Here is a 22,815-nt window from a genome sequence, read left to right as displayed (position 1 = left end):
AACCTCACTGACTGTACTTAGTGTCTTTCCAAAGACCTTTTCCCCCTCAGAGAGCTAGAAATACTTAAGCTTTCCTTTGGCAGGGATTTCCTCTTGGCCAAGGGAATGAAAAGTTTGATGTAAAACTCTGCTTTCTAGAGTTTATAGAAACACAGAGATGGTTACAAAGTGGGACAAAAGGACAGGGTGCCCCAGACCACTCAGTCAAGTATGCAAAGCTGAAAGGAAGGTGTATGCTGGACCCGAGCACTGAGGAGATGGCAGCATGTGTGCTCCCTGTGCCTTCACCTCCAAAACAGAGTAAGGAGCCTAAAATCAGTATCAGGACACCAAGAGACACAAATCCTACACAGCACAGGAAGGTGTGCCTCTTCAGAGCATACATGGGAGGTGCTGCCCCTCTGCTGGGGACAGGTTTCCTTGGGGTCAGATAAGCCCAGCCACAGCAGGTTTCATACATTGAAAGCTTTATTTAAACCTCATTAAAGCCAGCATTATCTGAAAGGCCTTTATTAGAAGATGGTCACTCACTGGTGAAAGTAACACTTCCAGAAGTGTTGTGACTCAGTAAAGCAGACTGCTTTGACTCCCAGCGCTGCTCAGGACCTGATTGCAGCAGGACAAGCAACACAGCCAGCCCACAATGCTCCTCTGGAGACTGCTCTCAGCATCTGTTTGTTCCACAAAATCATCCAATCTAATTTTTTGGGCAGTTTGCCTAGCTCAGAGGAAGCTTTCCAGCAAACCTGCTGCAGCTGCTAAGGTGGCAATCACCTGTAACCATTCAGAGAGAAATCTGGGTCCAGCTCTGAAGTGTTTGACAGTGATGACAGCCCTGACCTGATGCTGCAAGAAAAACAGTCTCACAATGCAGCACACAGAATTAACCAGGCTGGAAAAGACCTTTGAGATCGAGCCCAACCTGTCACCCAACAGCACCTAATCAACTAAACCATGGCACTAAGTGATCATAGCATCATAGTATCATACTATCAGTCAGGGTTGGAAGGGACCACAAGGATCATCTAGTTCCAACCCCCCTGCCATGGGCAGGGACACCCCACACTACATCAGCCTGGCCAGAGCCTCAGCCAGCCTGGCCTTAAACACCTCCAGAGACGGGGCCCCAACCACCTCCCTGGACAACCCCTTCCAGGGCTTCACCACTCTCATGGGGAAGAACTTCCTCCTCACCTCCAGCCTGAATCTCCCCACCTCCAGCTTCATTCCATTCCCCCTAGTCCTATCACTCCCTGAGATCCTGAGCAGTCCCTCCCCAGCCTTCCTGTAGGCCCCCTTCAGATACTGGAAGGCCACAATTAGGTCACCTCTGAGCCTTCTCTTCTGCAGACTGAACAGCCCCAACTCCCTCAGTCTGTCCTCATAGGAGAGGTGCTCCAGCCCTCTGATCATCCTCGTGGCCCTTCTGATCACCCAACAGCATCTAATCAACTAAACCATGGCACTAAGTGCCTCATCCAGACTCTTCTTAACCACTTCCACCCCCATAAAGATCCAGGGAAATTGCAAAAAGGGGAACAGGGCAGTGTTCTGATGTGGGCTTGGGATGAGAACAGAGTGATTGGTGGCCTATGGCCCCCTTCTTGCTGGGTCGCTCCAGCAGCTCCTAGCCTCTTTCCTCCTCACTGCTGCTGGCCCATGTGGAAGGATATTCATTCTGATATTTCATTTGAAAGAACAGAATGAGAATGGAACAGAAGTCAGGGAATCAAGGGTGTTCATTTTCATCTGCTTAGTGCAATTCTATTTTGACATGATACAGCAACATAAGAAAATCATCTCATGATGATTTTTAGGGTAAGATTTCCTTCCTTTAGTAGAAACAACTTTTCATGTTCAAAAGTTTTGTACTATTTGGTCTCTAAAAGTAAGACCTGGACCTGGATTTACCGAGGCCAAATTGTTTCCATTGGACCCACAATTTTGGAAGATTTTATTACTTTGTTAGCTTCAGACTTTAAATAAAGGTGAATGAAGGTCAGTTTTCAGACAAACTTCAGCTCCTCCACATCTATCAGATCCTGCTCCCATTCTATCAACCATATTCCACCAAAAATGATTCATTTTTGTCTGTTTACTCTCCTTGATCTAATTGGTTTTTGGCAGGTATTCCTGCTCATGTAGCCAGAGCCAGCCTTGCTTTGAAGACCAAGTGTTAGGCCCACTCGAAATACACACAGTCACAGAAGCTCCCTGGGTAGTGTCTCTCTTGTGTCTAACATGTGACCTTCTCTGCCTCACATCTTCCTTCTGGTTTAGTTTGTATTTAAACATAGCCCACTATGAACTGTCTAAACAGCTCACCTGCAGGTGGTTGTTTTTGAGAACAGGCTGTAGTAGATGTCAGCATGGTACCTGCTCCTGATGACTTAGCTCTTGATCCACCATCTGCTGCACCCAGTGACAGCAGAGGAAGCAGCTGCACAGAAATGCCAGGACTTGTGCCTGGCTTTTGTTAAAGTGATCTGTGAAAGGATGCAACTCATAGTGTGAAAAATACTTAGTAAGTGCTTGAAAAACAGCTATGCAGCTCGAGAATTCATAGAATCAATAAGGTTGGAAAAGACCTCAAAGATCATCAAGTCCAACCTGTCACCCAACACCTCAGGACTAACTAAACCATGGCTTCGAGTGCCACCTCCAATCCCTTTTTGAACACCTCCAGGGATGGTGACTCCACCACCTCCCTGGGCAGCACATTCCAATGGTCAATTATTCTTTCTGGGAAGAACTTTCTCCTCACCTCCAGTCTAAACTTCCCCTGGTGCAGCTTGAGACTGTGTCCTCTTGTTCTGGTGCTGGTTGCCTGGGAGAAGAGACCAACCCCCACCTGGCCACAACCTCCTTTCAGGTAGTTGTAGAGAGCAAGAAGGTCTCCCCTGAGCCTCCTTTTCTCCAGGCTACCAATTCAGGTAACCAAAAGCAGTCAACAAAAACATTTGTGCAGTAGCAGTCCACGTAATTAGACATAAAATAGGAAACAGGCCTGGTGAGGGGAAAAAAGAAGGTTCTAAGAGGAATATATATAAAAAATACACCCAGACACACTAAAACATGTACTTTAGAAGTACAAAAAAAATGGAAACAATGCCTTATTCAAATACAGAGCAGAATGTGCATCACCCCTGGGACTGGTAGTTACCAAGCCACTCATGCCCCATCCTTAGCAGCACAGGGGGGAGAAAATTAAGACTGAAAACTAATGGATAAAAGTCAGTTCAATAGAAAAAGGCAAAGCTTGTCTGTGAAAGTAAGGCATGAAAAGATTTATTTATGTCAAATCAGCAGGCAACATCCAGCCAGCTCGGTACATGTAGTGCTTCCTCTGTGAGACAAATGCCTTAAACACCAAATTGCCTCCTCCTTTCCGTCAGCTTTCATCATAGTATCACAGTATCAGTCAGGGTTGGAAGGGACCACAAGGATCATCCAGTTCCAAACCCCCTGTCATGGGCAGGGACACCCCACACTAGATCAGCCTGGCCAGAGCCTCAGCCAGCCTGGGCTTAAACACCTCCAGGGACAGGGCCCCAACCACCTCCCTGGACAACCCATTCCAGGGCTTCACCACTCTCATGGGGAAGAACTTCCTCCTCCTCACCTCCAGCCTGAATCTCCCCACCTCCAGCTTCAGTCCATTCCCCCTAGTTCTATCACTACCTGAGATCCTGAGCAGTCCCTCCCCAGCCTTCCTGTAGCCCCCTTCAGATACTGGAAGGCCACAATTAGGTCACCTGGGAGCCTTCTCTTCTCCAGACTGAACAGCCCCAACTCCTTCAGTTTGTCCTCACAGGAGAGGTGCTCCAGCCCTCTGCTCATCCTCGTGGCCCTTCTCTGGACACCTTCCAGCACATCCGTATCCCTACATATGGTATGGAACATCCCTCTGGGTCCGCTGGGATCAGCTGTCCTGACTCTATAGTCCCAACCTCTTGCATCCCCCTAGTCTAGTGGCCTTTGTGATGGCACTGGAGAGACAGCTTTGACACTGGAGCTGGTGTGGTGTCTACACCCTCCTAGCTACAAATGCACTGCACAGGCTGCTGCTGGGAAAGTTACCTCCACCCCAGCCAGACCCAGCACAGGGGGACAGCAACATAAAGCAGCTAAGTGCTTGGAAAGTGTCAGTCCCTCAGATCCAGTGCAGTCCATACAACTGACATTCACTATTTACCTAACAGGAGCAGTTTGTTGACAAATGCAGCATCTGAAAGGGTATTCACAGCAGCTTTCTAATTGCATAAGTAATAGCATAGCTTAGAAAGAGCCAGACTACCAAATTATTTGCTGATGCCTTTAGTGGTTGCACTGCTTTGTAAGTTGCTATTAAGCTCTAAGAAATGTGCAGGTGTTGGTCATTTTAATAGGAGTTTTCAGGAAGCTGAAGGCTCATTTAGGCTACAGCATAGGTGCAGGCAAATACAACAGACATGTTTGGTGAGAGCCAGAGAAAACACAACTGTCCAATCCCATCCCCTTGAAGGAGACAGTGAAAGTGCAAAAGCATGGCATGCTGCAGCAGGGCATGAGGAATTCCCCTGCTGAGGAGGAGGGAGCAGCAGAGATGAGGCAAACACCAGTCCCTGTCACCCTTTGCTGCTTGGTGGGGAGGAGGTAGAGAAATCAGGCATGAAGTTGAGTCCAGGAAGAGAGGAGAGGTGTGGTGAAGGTAGTGTTAAGATTAGGTTGTATTCCTCACTGTCCTTCTCTGACTTGATTGGTAATAATGAGGTTTATTTTCTCCCCAAATTGAGTCTGTTTTGCCCATGATGGTAACTGGCAAGTGACTTCTCTCTGTCCTTAGCTCACAAACCTTTCATTGTACCTTCTCTTCCCTGTCTGCCCAAGGAGGGGGAAAACAGAACAGCTTGGGGGGACGTAATGGCCAGCCAGAGACAACCCATCACATCTGTTAACTAAGAAAAATGGGAAGAGGCAATGTCCTGCCCATTTCTGGCTCAAATGCTTTCTTCTTCAAACAGCAGTCCTTGTGAAGCTCTGGGGTTTTAGGCCTTACAACTACCTTACCTCCAGGGTGAAAGCTGACAACACAATTCAAACTGACATCTTTGGCACTTCCTGAATTAGAGAGCAGAGTTTATTCTTCTACACTGTCATGTTTAGTAACACTGCAAGAACAGATTTAGTTCTCCAAGTAGAGTTTTCTGGCTTCAGCACTGGAAACTGTGTTTTTTGGGGTGAAACCATTCCTCTTTGGAATCTTCAGCTGCATTTGTAGAAAACTGTAAATGAGTACAAGTTTGATTATGGTGACCAAGTCCATGTCCATATCCATACTTACATACTACTACAAATCTACTCCTCTGCAAAGCTCAAGACCAAGAGATAGAGTAGTGTATAAAACATATGACTGTTATTTACATTATCAGCCCACAAAGAAAAGAGAACTTTCAGAAGCATTAGGAAGAACCTGCAGCTTTGGGCAGTACTTCAGAATGTAAGAGAGTGCAGTCTAGTGCATACAGCAGTGCAGTACCTGAGTGATAGCCAGTTTGGGGTCACTGAAAAAGAAAGCCAAGCCCAACCCAAAAAATGTTTCATAGGAGTGAAAACAGAAGGCAAACAGAGAGATGTCACAGAGAGAAGGCCTTGCAAACTGCTTCCCATTTTCTTCACTAGCTTCCAGAGTCTCTCTTGTACAGCGAGCCAGAAATCACTTAGCTCTTCTTGATCTTGTTGTGCTTTTGAACGGATCGAATTCCTCCTGTAAAGCAGAGAGGCATTACCAGAAGGCATTCTGAGTTACAAACAGGCAAATCACCTTTAGACCAAACTAGGAAGTCTGGGCACATTATGTCACGTTTGGTGACATGGTTTTGTTGGGTTTGATATGAAAGATTATCCCTTGATTCAGCAGCTCAGTTTCTAGTCTTCATCCATTGAGATCTGAGTTGACAGAACAGCTACTCTGAAGTGAGGAACAGCCTGTACATCAGGTGTGACCTAGGAGAATGTTAGCATTGTGAACAGCACACACCTCCAAGATGCCAAAGGCATCCTGGCCTGCATCAGGCCAGCAGCAGCAGGGAAGTCATTCTGCCCCTGGACTCAGCACTGCTTAGGTCAAACCTTGAGTCCTGTGTCCAGTTCTGGGCCCCTCAGTTTAAGAAGGATATTGAGACACTTGAACGTGTCCAGAGAAGGGCAACAAGGCTGGGGAGAGGTCTGGAGCACAGCCCTGTGAGGAGAGGCTGAGGGAGCTGGGGTTGCTTAGCCTGGAGAAGAGGAGGCTCAGGGGAGACCTTCTTGCTGTCTACAACTCCCTGAAGGGAGGTTGTAGCCAGGTGGGGGTTGGGCTCTTCTCCTGTGCAACCAGCACCAGAACAAGAGGAGTCTGAAGCTGCACCAGGGGAGGTTTAGGCTGGAGGTGAGGAGAAAGTTCTTCCCAGAAAGAGTGATTGGCCATTGGAATATGCTGCCCAGGGAGGTGGTGGAGTCACTGCACCTGGAGGTGTTCAAAAAAGGATTGGAGGTGGCACTTGAAGCCATGGTTTAGTTTTAGTCCTGAGGTGTTGGGTGATAAGTTGGACTTGATGATCTCTGAGATCTTTTCCAACCTTATTGATTCTCTGAAACACTGTATCAAAAAATGGGTTCAAAAAGTCTCCAAATCAACATGCAGAAACTTGGTTGGTCTCTTCTCCCAGGCAACCAGCACCAGAACAAGAGTACACAGTCTCAAGCTGTGCCAGGGGAAGTTTAGGCTGGAGGTGAGGAGAAAGCTCTTAAAGCTAGTGCAATAATCTCATCTTGTTAACAAAGAAAGAAGCCAATTAAAACTATTCCTTTTCACTCTGAAATGCTTTATTCCAACAGCTGTAAACCAGCCAGCTATAGAAACTTCTATGAAATAAGAAAGACCATTAAATACCATACCTCATCTGACTCAAAATCAACTCCTCTAGATGTTTGGCTTTGTGAAGGTCTTTTACTAAATGAAGCTGTAGCTGACAACCTTGAAACACAGAAAGAGCAAAACACAGACCCAAGGCATCAGCACATTCCCAGTTAACAGACATTCCAATAACTTTTCCTTCAATATAGATTTGGACTACCATACAGAGGTTAAGATTCCAGTAACAGATAGTACAAATCCAAATTTCCCTAACTAACATTAATTCCAAAGCTCTGACCATGAGGGCCAGGGGCCACGAGGATGAGCAGAGGGCTGGAGCACCTCTCCTGTGAGGACAGACTGAAGGAGTTGGGGCTGTTCAGTCTGGAGAAGAGAAGGCTCCAAGGTGACCTCATTGTGGCCTTCCAGTATCTGAAGGGGGCCTACAGGAAGGCTGGGGAGGGACTGCTCAGGATCTCAGGTAGTGATAGGACTAGGGGGAATGGAATGAAGCTGGAGGTGGGGAGATTCAGGTTGGAGGTGAGGAAGAAATTCTTCAGCATGAGAGTGGTGAAGCCTTGGAATGGGTTGTCCAGGGAGGTGGTTGAGGCCCCATCCCTGGAGGTGTTTAAGCCCAGGCTGGCTGAGGCTCTGGCCAGGCTGATGTAGTGTGGGGTGTCCCTGCCCATGGCAGGGGGGTTGGAACTAGATGATCCTTGTGGTCCCTTCCAACCCTGACTGATAGTATGATACTACTATGACCTAGCTTTAGCAGTAGACTAATTCATTATTACAGAATGATCACCCACACTAACAGCTAAGAATGTACATGCATTCTCTAAGCAGTGTTATGACTACCATAAACATCTCTTTGCTCTTTTCAGGTAGGAGCAGATCCCTGGACTCTGCTGACTGTGAATCTTCTGATCAGGCTGCCATGTAGTAAACATACTGACCTTTTATTTACTCTGGAAGAAGGAGCAATTGAAATCTCTTCTATATCAGAGTCATCATCTATAATTTCCTGGAGGAAAAAAGAACCAAACAAACCAAAACAAATTCATAAAGCCTTTTCCACAGAACTTATTCCTACAGAGACACAATGCATAATACTATAGCACAGACCCTTTGGGTTGGTTTTTTTTCCCCAACTATATACCTACTAAAGTACAAATTACAATAGACTGTACCACATGCAAACACTGCACAAGCTTTGCTCTTCAAACCTCTGATCATGCAGAACCCCCAAAACACTCATCTATATAGGCTCCATATCTTATGCTATAGTCACAAATTAAATGGGCTTCAGTTTTCTCAGCCAAACTGGTTAGGCCACACCTTGAGTCCTACGTCCAGTTTAAGAAGGACATTGAGACACTTGAATGTGTCCAGAGAAGGGCAACAAAGCTGGGGAGGGGTCTGGAGCACAGCCCTGTGAGGAGAGGCTGAGGGAGCTGGGGTTGCTTAGCCTGGAGAAGAGGAGGCTCAGGGGTGACCTCATTGCCCTCTACAACTACCTGAAAGGTGGTTGTAGCCAGGAAGGGGTTGGTCTCTTCTGCCAGGCAACCAGCACCAGAACAAGAGGACACAGTCTCAAGCTGTGCCAGGGGAAGTTTAGGCTGGAGGTGAGGAGAAAGTTCTTCACAGAAAAAGTAATTGGTCACAGGAATGTGCTGCCCAGGGAGGTGGTGGAGTCACCATCCCTGGAGGTGTTCAAAAAAGGATTGGATGTGGCACTTGAAGCCATGGTTTAGTTAGTCCTGAGGTGTTGGGTGCCAGGTTGGACTTGATGATCTAGAATTTTATTGATTCTATGAAACACCATACCAAAAAATGGGTGGAAAAGAATCTCCAAATCAACATGCAGAAACTTACTGCTTGGAACTGGCAGCTTGGGAACATTTGCAGGCTTAGGCTAATGTTTCCATCATGCATTTATTTCTCAAATCAGAAGACAGCAAAAGGCAGTGCAGCTTTGCTCATGCAAGACGCTTCTTACCTCGGAGTAAGATTTAGATGAATTCAAGGAGGGCTGTGGTTTGAAAGACCTAAAGGCTGAAATGAAACAAATGCCATATTTGTGAAGCGCTCTCACAACAAAATGCAAATAATGTTATGTATGCATGTATGTATTTATCTATTTACTTTAAGACTTGCTTAACATGAATTCCTCTGCAAAATACCCTGTAAAACAAACAAGCAAAACCCCCAAACCCAAACTCTCACCGTCCCTGCAGGTGTTCAAGAAAGGATTGGACACAGCACTTGAAGCCATGGTTTAGTTAGTCATGAGGTGTTGGGTGTTAGGTTGGACTCAGTGATCTCAAAGGTCTTTTCCAACCTGGTCCATTCCATTCCATCCCATCCCATCCCATCCCATCCCATTCCATCCCATTCCACTCCACTCCACTCCATTGCACTCCACTCCATACCATTCCACTCCACTCCACTGCACTCCACTCCATACTATGCCACTCCATACCATAAATTAAGCCTTTGCTAGAGTCTGACTACCAGGGATGTAACTCTGAGCAGCAGCAGCAGTTGCTTCCCAGTATGACTAAAAAACCTTCAGTAACTTTGGTTAAGAGGAAGTAACTTTGGTTAAGAGGAAGAGAAAAATAATCACTGGCATTGATATTCTCAGGATCTCAGGGAGTGATAGGACTAGGGGGAATGGAATGAAGCTGGAGGTGGGGAGATTCAGGCTGGAGGTGAGGAGGAAGTTCTTCCCCATGAGAGTGGTGAAGCCCTGGAATGGGTTGTCCAGGGAGGTGGTTGGGGCCCTGTCCCTGGAGGTGTTTCAGCCCAGGCTGGCTGAGGCTCTGGCCAGGCTGATCTAGTGTGGGGTGTCCCTGCCCATGGCAGGGGGGTTGGAACTAGATGATCCTTGTGGTCCCTTCCAACCCTGACTAATTTTATGATACTATGATATTCCTTATGTCAACCAGTTTAGACAGCAACACACCTGCCAAAAGCTGCCTCTCTGCAGTATTTTAGGGGATCTGCTGATCTATTTAAAATTCAGGTGATTTTCTGAGTAGTTTAATACTTGGCTCCACCTTTGAGTGTTTTGTGGGGGATTCAGGTACAGCAAGGAAGGGCTGCTCTCATCCCCACCTTAAATCACAGGTCAGTTTCTCTTCCCTAGTGAAAACTGTCATTCACAAAACTTGATACAGCTTAAAGCTGAACAGCTTTGCATCAAAGCTTACTGATTTGCAAAAAGCACTGAAGTTTAAACTGTTTATTCCTGGCCTGCATCAGGAACAGTGTGGCCAGCAGGAGCAGGGAAGTCATTCTGCCCCTGTTACTCAGCACTGGTCAGGGCACACCTTGAGTCCTGTGTCCAGTTCTGGGCCCCTCAGTTTAGGAAAGATGTTGAGTTGCTGGAAGGTGTCCAGAGAAGGGCATCAAAGCTGGGGAGGGGTTTGGAGCACAGCCCTGTGAGGAGAGGCTGAGGGAGCTGGGGTTGCTTAGCCTGGAGAAGAGGAGGCACGGGGGAGACCTTCTTCCTGTCTACAACTACCTGAAGGGAGGTTGTAGACAGGTGGGGGTTGGTCTCTTCTGCCAGGCAACCAGCACCAGAACAAGAGGACACAGTCTCAAGCTGCGCCAGAGGAGGTTTAGGCTGGATGTTAGGAAGAAGTTCTTCCCAGAAAGAGATTGTCCATTGGAATGTGCTGCCCAGGGAGGTGGTGGAGTCACCAGAGGTGTTTAGGAAGAGACTGGATGGGGTGCTTGGTGCCATGGTTTAGTTGATTAGGTGGTGTTGGATGATAGGTTGGACTGGATGATCTCAGGTCTCTTCCAACCTGGTTTATTGTATTCTATTCAATGAGGAATACTCTGCATAAAATAGATGCTTTTAAGTCACATTCCCTCCTATGCTTATTCCTTAAGGACATGAATACAGTTAAGTATTTCCAGCTCTAGTTAGAAGTTCCTGACACATTTCACTGCAACTCATGACAGCAGGAAATCACTGGGTTGTCTTCCCCCCTCCCCCCTACATTTTTCTTTCTCTCATCACTGTTTCTAATTATGATCAATTAGAACAAAAGAAAACCTCTCACAGCTGAAGTGGACTAAGAGAAATAAAGGCATTTAAGACACTTCATCATTAATAAAGCCCTTTCATTACAATTTGAGAGAACAGATTACTGGACAGATCAAAGGCTTACCATCCATGATAGACATATTCTTGGAAGGCACAGACACAGGCTTGTAGGTTCTGCTGCTAGCAGCTGACTCTTGGCTAGTGCTTCCTGTAGGGATAATAAACAATATGCAAGTCCAGTGTTCTCTTGTTTGTTTTGGTTATTCCCAACCCCCCTTATCATCACTGAGTGCAAAGTCACAGAATCATGAAAATGTGGAGATGAAGTCCACTCACCTAGAGCTCATAATCCTACCACTTTAAAAGCTACAATCCTCTTCAAGCCTTTACTTTCTTCTTTATATTAAAGCCCTCCCTACATGCAGAAGAACTGCTCTGGGTCAGGTGTTCAAAGCTCCACAGACACAGTCTCTAACACAGATGCCCCTGCTCTGACAGGATCACAACAGCACTGGAGCACATGCTCACAGAACTCATTTAAAGGCAGTGATCAAATCAGTTGTAAGCTGACTGCCCTTCTTTCAACTCATTCTGTTCCTAGGCCTTTGGGGAGTATTACTGAAACTACTCAAAGTCTTACTGCAAGACTCCATCTTTTCTTTTTTGTCTTGTGTAGATATCTTTATATACACTAGAAGTACCACTATCACCAGGGAGTGCACAACCACACACAGCCAAGAAACTAGCTGATTTGTTCTGCTCAGGAACCTCCCCATCTTCTCTTGTGTTAGGACAGAGACAATCTGTACCTTCTCCCTGTTCTTTGCACAGAGCTTCCAAATAGAATAGAATAGAATAGAATAGAATAGAATAGAATAGAATAGAATAGAATAGAATAGAATAGAATAGAATAGAATAGAATAGAATAGAATAGAATCAGACCAGACCAGGTTGGAAAAGACTTTTGAGATCATCGAGTCCAACCTATCACCCAACACCATCTAATCAACTAAACCATGGCACCAAGTGCCTCATCCAGTCTCTTCTTGAACACCTCCAGTGATGGTGACTCCACCACCTCCCTGGGCAGCACATTCCAATGGCAAATCTCTCTTTCTGGGAAGAACTTCTTCCTAACATCCAGACTAAACCTCCCCTGGTGCAGCTTGAGACTGTGTCCTCTTGTTCTGGTGCTGGCTGCCTGGGAGAAGAGACCAACTCCCACCTGGCTACAACCTCTCTTCAGGTAGCTGTAGAGAGCAAGAAGGTCTCCCCCGAGCCTCCTTTTCTCCAGGCTAAGCAACCCCAGCTCCCTCAGCCTCTCCTCACAGGGCTGTGCTCCAAACCCCTCCCCAGCTTTGTTGCCCTTCTCTGGACACATTCCAGCAAACACCAAAATGCACCTATTAAGAGTATTATATTTCCATAGCATTTCTTTTAATCAGCCAGTGAAAGTCTCAGCTTGAGGCCTGGAAGACAGTCAGCTGCATACAATACTAGCAAAAAGAAGGTGAAGTTTTCCTTACCTCTTCCCCTCCGAGATGAACCTCTTGAACTTTGTCCTCTTGCACCTCTTGCCCTACCCCTTGCCCGACCCCTTCCCTTGGTCAGTGTTGCAGGAAGGCTGTCATCTGAATCACCAGTGCCTTTCATACTTGTATCCATTTCTTCATCACTGGAGGCTGCCCCAAGAACGGCGTCCTCGGATCTGTGTGCCCTAGCCCTGGTTATTGCCTGAAAGGGAACGGTAAAGTGCTGTGAGAAAAAGAATCTTAAAGGATTGAAGTGCACCATTGTTACATCCTGGTTGTGACCTGAGTCTTAGAAGACCCAAATCCATAGTGTCATCAAAGGCAAGGAAGTCTGTCAAAAAGCAGGGGCAGTATTTAGTCTGGTTAATTTAGCTGTGTCCATATAAAGCACTTAGCTAAGCTCTGGTAACAAAATTGAGCCAGCTAATATGATACACTGCCAATAGAGTTTGGTGAATGCTTCAGGTCATCCTATGTCAGTTATGTCCTATCTGCTCAGAGGAAACACCCTCTGGGTGCTATTAACTTCATCTTCATGATGATAGTGTGTGTTCAAGGCAACTAGTTCACATGAAGAGCTCAGATTAGGAGACCAGAATCTCATCCTGGGTGTCATTTGTCTCAAAATTTCATTCCAATCCCACACAGCTTGCAGAGACAAAGGAGTACCACTGCTGTGAGCAGCTGGAAATTCTCTTTGGAAAGACATATGCAATCTGGATATGAGTCTCTGGGTGATCTAAGCAGAATGGTACCTAATGGTTTACCAGTAATGCCAATTTGATCCTGTAATAACACTCAATACAGCCCATCTACATGTCATAGAACCAATAAGGTTGGAAAAGGCCTCAAGGATCATCAAGTCCAACCTGTCACCCAAGAGTTCATGACTACTAAACCATGGCACCAAGTGCCATGTCCAATCCCTTTTGGAACACCTCCAGGGATGGTGACTCCTGGCAAATCTCTGAAGGTCACCTTTCTGGTCTAATCTCAGTTCAAAGCAAGGATGACCAAACATTCAGGCTCAGAAATATGCACAAGACAGCTCCAGAGCCAAATTGAGCAGTAGCTTGGGCACACAGGAAGATTAATCTTCCCTGGACACACAGGCACCTTTTGGCAAGGTCAGTTTTGAAGTATTGCCAAGTGACTTCATTCCTATGCAGAAGTCACCATGCCATTTTTCAGCCTATGTTCTCATGTCAAAGAGGTTACCTCTCGAACTTCCTCATCCTCTTCTTCAGTGTTCTTCTTCCTACTCTCTCTGAACTTTCGTACCTGAGTAAAATAAAGTCAGAGATTCCTGTCACCACAACAGTTCAGTTCATGTAAGAATCAAGACACAATGAGAAATCTTGATTGTTGAATTAAGTCAAGCCCATGAGGTGAAGACAAGTGCAAGAACAACTGTTTGTTTACAGCCTCTGCCCTACAGATAAAAAATTTCATGTTCTATTCACAACTGGAGCTACATCACTGGGGAGAAAACAGCATGGGACATGATGAAAAGTTGGAGATACTGTACGCAAGAGAAGGAAAGGATGCATAGTTTGATAATAAGGAACAGTGGAAAATTGGAACAGAAGGGGTAGAGAGAGGAGGAGAGGGGAGGGGAGGGGTTCAGAGAGGAGAGGAGAGGTTCGGAGAGGAGAGGTTCGGAGAGGAGAGGTTCGGAGAGGAGAGGTTCGGAGAGGAGAGGTTCGGAGAGGAGAGGTTCGGAGAGGAGAGGAGAGGTTTGGTTCGGAGAGGAGAGCAGAGGTTCGGTTCGGAGAGGAGAGGAGAGGTTCGGAGAGGAGAGGTTCAGAGAGCAGAGCAGAGCAGAGCAGAGAAGAGAAGAGAAGAGTAGACCAGGTTGGAAGAGATCTTCAAGATCATCAAGTCCAACCTATCACCCAACACCATCTAATCAACTAAACCATGGCACCAAGCACCCCATCCAGTCTCTTCTTAAACACCTCCAGTGATGGGGACTCCACCACCTCCCTGGGCAGCACATTCCAAGGGTCAATCACTCTTTCTGGGAAGAATTTCTTCCTAAGATCCAGCCTAATACAAGCTTTTATAAACTATATATTCAAAACTTCACCATCATCTTTATTAATCCCAGAAACCCTCTAGCTGTGAGTATTGCACAAGCTCCTCACACAGCCAAATCTCTAAAATCAGGCTTGAGCACCCTTTTTCCCCCCTATTATTTAGAATCATAGTATCAGTCAGGGTTGGAAGGGACCACAAGGATCATCTAGTTCCAAACCCCCTGCCATGGGCAGGGACACCCCACACTACATCAGCCTGGACAGAGCCTCAGCCAGCCTGGCCTTAAACACCTCCCTGGACAACCCATTTCAAGGCTTCACCACTCTCATGGGGAAGAACTTCCTCCTCACATCCAGCCTGAATCTCCCCACCTCCAGCTTCAGTCCATTCCCCCTAGTCCTATCACTACCTGAGATCCTGAGCAGTCCCTCCCCAGCCTTCCTGTAGGCCCCCTTCAGATACTGGAAGACCACAATTAGGTCACCTGGGAGCCTTCTCTTCTGCAGACTGAACAGCCCCAACTCCTTCAGTCTGTCCTCATAGGAGAGGTGCTCCAGCCCTCTGATCATCCTCGTGGCCCTCCTCTGGACACCTTCCAGCACCTCCATATCCCTCTCACCTTCTCCCAAGAAGTTGACATTAAAAGACCATTACCTCCTCATCTATCTTGTCTTCCTCTGCCTCCGTGCGCCGCTCCTTCAGAAACCTCTGTGTTTTTTCCAGTTGAAACTTCACCAGCTCTTCTATGGCATCTTTTTCTTCTTTGTCCACAAACTCCTGCACTGCTTCTCCCATTCCTCTTTCAGTCAGCAACGAAAGCTGTACTTTCTGTGTAATTGGGGGGAAAGTGTTTCATTAAGAAGCAGCTGCCATCAAAGTGAGCAATACTGCTGCTGTTTCAGATCAATACTGCATTAAGCTGGTTCCAAAACCACTCATGTGCACTGAAAGTGTCAGAGGAAAGCAAAGCAATAAGCAAACACATTATCTGTCATAATATAGTTACAACCCTCTTGCTACTAGCATGTTACAGCTGCTTACCAGAGTGTTTTCCAGACTTGTCAAACAAAAAGGTTTCATGAAGAAGCTACAGTGCTAGTCACAGCTAAAATAATGTGTCTGAAATGTACTGCTGAGAGGAGGAAAACTGCATTCTCCCCTAGTCCCTTCCTCTTTTTAAGCTGAAGATCAATTTGTGGAGAAACAAAACCACTATTAATAACAGCCCCTGAATTATTATAGCTGCTGAGCAGCTTAATTTCACTGCAAAACTCTTAACACTAAAATAATGGCAGTTACAAGACTGGGAGGATTATTACTGTGAAGCATTAAGAGCTGTTAAGCAGAAATCTAATGAAATGCAGTTCTTCAAATGCTAAGAGTTCTCACATGTGCATCAAGTGAGATGATACTCTATTAAGATACTCTGCATTCAGACACCACAGACACTCAAGGAGCAGATGCTACACCCAGGGTGGTTTGGGTAGCACCTCCCGAGGAGGTGGTGGAGTCACCATCACTGGAGGTGTTCAGAAGGACACTTGACAGGGTGCTTGGTGCCATGGGTTAGTTGATTAGGTGGTGTTGGATGATAGGTTGGACTCGATGATCTTGAGTGTCTCTTCCAACCTGGTCTGGTCTGGTCTGGTCTGGTCTGGTCTGGTCTATTCTATTCTATTCTAATCTATTCTATTCTATTCTATTCTATTCTGTTCCTTCCCAGTACAGGGAAATAAATCAAGTTTAATGAAAGGTTGGGGAGAATGCCAGCTCTTGAGGGGCTCTTTTCCTTCTCTCTTCCTTCACCCTGCTCTACTTTAAGTAAAATGTGGCATTGCACTGTGTCTGAGGACACAAAAATACTGCAAAGTAACAAGTTACTCCAAGGCAGCTGGCAAGAGTAAACTGCACTGTCTCACACTGGCCCTCTAGTAGATGAAGGTAGCTTTTCCCTCAGAGCATGCTGCCTCACATTCCTCCTGTAAGACCATGACACATCACTCAGTACAGGGCAGACATTGTAAGCTTACATGGAGAGTTACCAGAATGTCCTCAAGTCAGCATGTGTTCACATACAACCTGTACACAAGTCACTTGTTAACCTAAGACATATACATCATACAGGAACTCACACACACAGGAAATGAATTCACCTCTTGGTGAATGCCACAGTCTTTGGAAGGGCACACTACTTCCATTAAGCAAGTAGACAATGTTCCAATTAAAGAAAGAAAAAGAAAATCAAACAGGTACCTTCTCTGCTGTCTGAAAATACTGCTTCACAAGGTCTTCCACCCTCAGTGTCATCCCCTCAGAAGCAGGTCTGGCAACCAGCCTTCCAAAGTTAATGTCGCTGTCTAGAAGAGCAAAGCAGAGCGGCACTGTCACCCACCTTTGCAGCTCTCCATTAGCATCACCCCACTGACTGACAGGAGAAAAAGGGTTTAAATAATCACAGAATGGTTTGGATTGCAAGGGACCTCTGAAGGTCATCTAGTCCAACCCCCTTGCAGTGAGCAGGGACATCCTGCTTGAGCCTAAACATCCTGCTACAGGCTGGGGTCAGAGTGGCTGGAGAGAGGCCAGGCAGAATGGGACTTGGGGGTACTGGTTGATGGTAGGCTGAACATGAGCCTGCAGTGTGCCCAGGTGGCCAAGAAGGCCAATGGCATCCTGGCCTGTATCAGGAACAGTGTGGCCAGCAGGAGCAGGGAAGTCATTCTGCCCTGTACTCAGCACTGCTTAGGCCACACCTTGAGTCCTGTGTCCAGTTCTGGGGTCCTCAGTTTAGGAAAGATGTTGAGTTGCTGGAAGGTGTCCAGAGAAGGGCAACAAAGCTGGGGAGGGGTTTGGAGCACAGCCCTGTGAGGAGAGGCTGAGGGAGCTGGGGTTGCTTAGCCTGGAGAAGAGGAGGCTCAGGGGAGACCTTCTTGCTCTCTACAACTACCTGAAGGGAGGTTGTAGACAGGCAGGGGCTGGTCTCTTCTCCCAGGCAGCCAGCACCAGAACAAGAGGACACAGTCTCAAGCTGTGCCAGGGGAGGTTTAGGCTGGATGTTAGGAATAAGTTCCTCATAGAAAGAGAGATTGGCCATTGGAATGTGCTGCCCAGGGAGGTGGTGGAGTCACCATCACTGGAGGTGTTTAGAAGGAGACAGGATGGGGTGCTTGGTGCCATGGTTTAGTTGATCAGATAGTGTTGGATAATAGGTTGGACCTGAAGATATTGAAGGTCTCTTCCAACCTGGTCTATTCCATCCCATCCCATCCCATCCCATCCTATCCTATCCTATCCTATCCTATCCTATCCTATCCTACCCTATCCTATCCTCCCTGTCAAGCCTCAGCTACCACCCTGAGCAACCCATTCCAGGGTTTCATTACCCTCATGGTAAATAACTTGTTCCTAACATCCAATCTAAATCTGCTCATAATTTAAAAAACATTGCCCCTCATCCTATCACTGCAGGCCTTTATAAACAGTCCCTCTCCAGCTGTCTTGTAGCCCCCCTTCAGGTACTGGAAGGCTTCTATTAGGGCCTCACAAGAGCTCTCTCTTTTCCAGAGTATGTAAATATACATAAATAAGAATTTCAGTTATTACAAACATAAGGATGCAAAAGTATTGTTTCTTGTTTGAAATGCTTTCTCTATTCATATCTAAGCATTCAGGCATTTAAAATATATTATAATAGCTAGAAACATGAAAGGAGAAAATAATTGTGGTTTCTTTACACATTGCTTCATCCAAGACAGCATACAGAATGATCCAGGTTGGAAAAGACCTTCAAAGATCATCAAGTCCAACCTATCACCCTACAGCACCTAATCAACTGAACCATGGCACCAAGTGCCTCATCCAGGCTCTTTTTAAACACTTCCAGTGATGGTAGCTCCACTACCATCCAGGCTCTTTTTAAGCCCTTCCAGTGATGGTGGCTCCACTACCATCCAGGCTCTTTTTAAGCCCTTCCAGTGATAGTGGCTCCACTATCATCCAGGCTCTTTTTAAGCCCTTCCAGTGATGGTGGCTCCACTATCATCCAGGCTCTTTTTAAGCCCTTCCAGTGATGGTGGCTCCACTATCATCCAGGCTCTTTTTAAGCCCTTCCAGTGATAGTGGCTCCACTATCATCCAGGCTCTTTTTAAGCCCTTCCAGTGATGGTGGCTCCACTATCATCCAGGCTCTTTTTAGGCCCTTCCAGTGATGGTGACTCCCCCACCTCCCCAGTACATGTCACATAATTATTCCCTGTTTGAAGTTTGCAGTAAGATGTAAGTTAATATAGGCCTCTTAAGAATTTTGGTCCCTTTTGTATGTAAAGGTTTCTTGCTCTAACCACAGAGCCTCCTGTCTGGAAATACAGGTAAGCATAATGGATGCAAGAATTGCACAGGACAACTCCACCTCTAGCAGATACAAAGTGTTCTTCCAGCTACCAAATGCCTGTAATTATAAACTGAATACCATGCCCTGAATGCTATTATAATTGAACTTTGGAAGATCACAAGCAGAGGGAAAATCAAAGGACTCATCAAAGAATAAGGGGGGGGGGGGGAAGCTGTAATTTGTTACTAGAGAAGGAATTCTCCTCCCAAGCATGGTGATTTTCATAGCTTGTTGAGGCTGCCCCCCCATTCTTGGCCATCAAGGCAGGAATGGCAGAAGAATGAAAGGGATAATCAACTGAGGTTACCACACAGAGAGAGTGACTACAGACTGCTTTCAGACATCTGCCACATTCAAGCACAAAACCCTGTTCTGTTAGCTTTGATATATCAGCAGCTGTGACAAAACAAACAGTAACAACTTGTGAACTCCTGGAGTCTTAACATCACCTGTACTGAACCACGGAATAATAGGCACATGTACTGAAAACTTTGAGTGCTTTGTAAGCCACCCCCCATGCAGTAGAGGGCATCTAATGGAACAGTGCAAAGAATGGTTTTGTTTTCACATTCCCTTCCTGAAGACAAGGTGCACATTAAGAAGGAAAACTAAAACTAAAATTGTGGCCTTCCAGTATCTGCAGGGGGCCTACAGGAAGGCTGGGGAGGGACTTCTCAGGATCTCAGGGAGTGATAGGACTAGGGGGAATGGAATGAAGCTGGAGGTGGGGAGATTCAGGCTAGATGTGAGGAGGAAGTTCTTCCCCATGAGAGTGGTGAAGCCCTGGAATGGGTTGTCCAGGGAGGTGGTTGAGGCCCCATCCCTGGAGGTGTTTAAGCCCAGGCTGGCTGAGGCTCTGTCCAGGCTGATCTAGTGTGGGGTGTCCCTGCCCATGGCAGGGGGTTTGGAACTAGATGATCCTTGTGGTCCCTTCCAACCCTGAATGAAACTATGAAATTATGAAACTATGAAACTATGTAGTGATAAAACATGGTGACAGATGTGGCAGCTGCCTTTGGTTCTGAAAATGTTAATGAGACTATACCATGGGTGCAAGCTTGAGCTCCTTAAGGAAAAGATTTGTCACTGTGAGTGTGACAAAACACTGGAAAAGGCTGCCTAAGGAGGCTGTGCATTCTCCTTTCCTGGAGACATTCCAAACCCCACTTGGATGTGTTCATGTGCAGCCTACTCTAGGTGAGCCTGCTCTGGCAATGGGGTTGGACATGACACTGAGACACCTGAATGTGTCCAGAGAAGGGCAACGAGGCAGGGGAGAGGTCTCGAGCACAAGCCCTATGAGGAGAAGCTGAGGGAGCTGGGGTTAGAATAGAGTAGAAGAGAAGAGCATAGCATAGCATAAACCAGGTTGGAAAAGACCTTTGAGATCATCGAGTCCAACCTATCACCCAACACCATCTCATCAACTAAACCATGGCACCAAGCACCTCATCCAGTCTCCAGTGATGGTGACTCCACCACCTCCCTGGGCAGCACATTCCAATGGCCAATCTCTCTTTCTGTGAAGAAGTTATTCCTAACATCCAGCCTAAACTTCCCCTGGTGCAGCTTGAGACTGTGTCCTCTTGTTCTGGTGCTGGTTGCCTGGGAGAAGAGACCAATCCCCACCTGGCTGCAAGCTCCCTTCAGGTTATTTAGCCTGGAGAAGAGAAGGCTCAGGGGAGACCTTATTGCTCTCTACAACAAGCTGTGCCAGGGGAAGTTTAGGCTGGAGGTGAGGAGAAAGTTCTTCCCAGAAAGAGTAATTGGCCATTGGGATGTGCTGCCCAGGGGGGTGGTGGAGTCCTCGTCCCTGGAGGTGTTCAAGAGGGGATTGGACGTGGCACTTGAAGCCATGGTTTAGTTAGTCCTGAGGTGTTGGGTGTTAGTCATGAGGTGTTGAGTGACAGGTTGGACTTGATGAGCTCTGAGGTCTTTTCCAACCTTATTGATTCTATGACTAAATGATCTTTCAAGGTCCCTTCCAGCCTGTAACATTCAGTGATTCTATGTGATTGGAAAAGGCAAAACATACCAAGATCAATCCAGCCCAATTAAAATGTTAAATGTTCCTGAAACATCATGTTTTGAACTCATAAAGCTGACAGCATCAGTAAAAACTGTCAGTGGAACCAGAACCAGAGTCCTCACAAGGCACTGATGTGAAGTATTAACAGTCCTTTAGCACAGCATGTTCTTGTGCAAGCTGTATCTTCATTAGGGGCTATTAGGGATCCAGTATTTGGGCAACATCTATTAACCACTTATTAAAAATTCTAAGCACAGTGGGAAATGCTCCAAGAGGAACAGCTGTTATTTGGTTTGCACCAATGTCTGTGCAGACATACCTGGAATAGATAAGCCCAGAGCACCTCATGCACATCAGCAATTAGGGCAAACAAAATGTGGTTGTACATTTAGACCTTTCTCTCTCTAGTTTTTTTAGACATAAACATCAAGCCATGGTTTATTTAGTCCTGAGGTGTTGGGTGACAGGTTGGACTTGATGATCTCTGAGGTCTTTTCCAACCTTATTGATTCTATGATTCCATTCTATGAATTGGACATGGCACTTGGTGCCATGGTCTAGTCATGGGTCTGTGGTGATAGGTTGGACTTGATCCTCGAGGTCTCTTCCAACCTCAGTGATACTGTGATACTGTGTGTGCTGTATGACACAGGAATAACATTTAAAAGGCAAAAGGGGAAAAAAACCACAACACCCATCTGTTTTTCTGCAGAGTACCAAACCCAACAATCTCATTCTGAGAAGTCTCAGGAGTGAGGTGTTCACTGCTTTCATGGTCATTACCATGGAATCATGAGGCAACTCAGTCTGGCATAGGGTTCTATATGTTGCTGTAAGCAACTCAATCAGGTTTGAGGTCAAGGAACAAGGAATTATTTAGGAGTAACTGTCAGCAGATACTGTGCTGAATATCAGAATTTGAGACAATCCCAGAAATAGAACAGAAATACTTGTGCCCTATATAGACTCACTTAGGGGAGACCTTATTGCTCTCTACAACTACCTGAAAGGAGGCCAGGTGGGGGTTGGTCTCTTCTCCCAGGCAACCAGCACCAAAACAAGAGGACACAGTCTCAAGCTGTGCCAGGGGAAGTTTAGGCTGGAGGTGAGGAGAAAGTTCTTCCCAGAAAGAGTAATTGGCCATTGGAATGCGCTGCCCAGGGAGGTGGTGGAATCACCATCCCTGGAGGTGTTCAGAAAGAGATTGGAGGCGGCTCTTGAAGCCATGGTTTAGTTAGTCCTGAGGTGTTGGGTGATAGGTTGGTCTTGATGATCTCTGAGGTCTTTTCCAACTTTATTGATTCTATGATTCTATGAAATGCTGCATCTTTACTCCTTCTATAGTACATTACATGGTAGACACTAAGCCTTTGCAAGTGCTAGAATAGAATAGAATAAACCAGGTTGGAACAGACCTTCAAGATCATCGAGTCCAACCTATCATCCAACACCACCTAATCAACTCAACCATGGCACCAAGCACCCCATCAAGTCTCCTCCTGAACACCTCCAAGGATGGTGACTCCACCACCTCCCCTGGCAGCCCATTCCAATGGGCAATCACTCTCTCTGTGTAAAACTTCCTCCTGACCTCCAGCCTAAACCTCCCCTGGCACAGCCTGAGACTGTGTCCTCTTGTTCTGGTGCTGGCTGCCTGGGAGAAGAGAGCAACCTCTGCCTGTCTACAACCTCCCTTCGGTAGTTGTAGAGAGCAATAAGGTCACCCCTGAGTCTCCTCTTCTCCAGGCTAAGCAACCCCAGCTCCCTCACTCTCTCCTCATAGGGCTTGTGTTCCAGGCCCCTCACCAACTATGTTGCCCTTCTCTGGACTCTTTCTTGCAAGTCAGCCTCCTTCCTAACCTGAGGGGCCCAGAACTGGACACAGGA

At 46.5% G+C, this 22,815-nt stretch overlaps 1 protein-coding gene across 3 annotated transcripts in view; it reads right to left on the bottom strand.

Moving 5' to 3' along the window:
• Positions 1–3,259: 3,259 nt before the first annotated feature.
• Positions 3,260–22,815, bottom strand: part of MRE11 (MRE11 homolog, double strand break repair nuclease) — a 34,636-nt gene continuing 15,080 nt past the window's right edge. For all 3 annotated transcript variants that reach the window (XM_068145510.1, XM_068145500.1, XM_068145517.1), the window contains 9 exons: positions 16,763–16,866; positions 15,164–15,337; positions 13,688–13,750; positions 12,464–12,671; positions 11,062–11,145; positions 8,877–8,932; positions 7,834–7,901; positions 6,919–6,997; positions 3,260–5,746 (listed from right to left, as the gene is read on the bottom strand). In XM_068145510.1, the coding sequence (XP_068001611.1) occupies positions 5,696–5,746; positions 6,919–6,997; positions 7,834–7,901; positions 8,877–8,932; positions 11,062–11,145; positions 12,464–12,671; positions 13,688–13,750; positions 15,164–15,337; positions 16,763–16,866 (887 nt within the window). In that variant the 3' untranslated portion in view covers positions 3,260–5,695. The remainder of the gene's footprint in view (positions 5,747–6,918; positions 6,998–7,833; positions 7,902–8,876; positions 8,933–11,061; positions 11,146–12,463; positions 12,672–13,687; positions 13,751–15,163; positions 15,338–16,762; positions 16,867–22,815) is intronic.

The sequence above is a fragment of the Melanerpes formicivorus genome, unplaced genomic scaffold, assembly GCF_026170545.1.
Source record: "Melanerpes formicivorus ecotype bairdi unplaced genomic scaffold, bMelFor1.0.p_v2 SCAF_1, whole genome shotgun sequence".
Lineage (NCBI taxonomy): Eukaryota > Metazoa > Chordata > Aves > Piciformes > Picidae > Melanerpes > Melanerpes formicivorus.
This window is presented reverse-complemented; position numbering and strand designations above follow the sequence as displayed.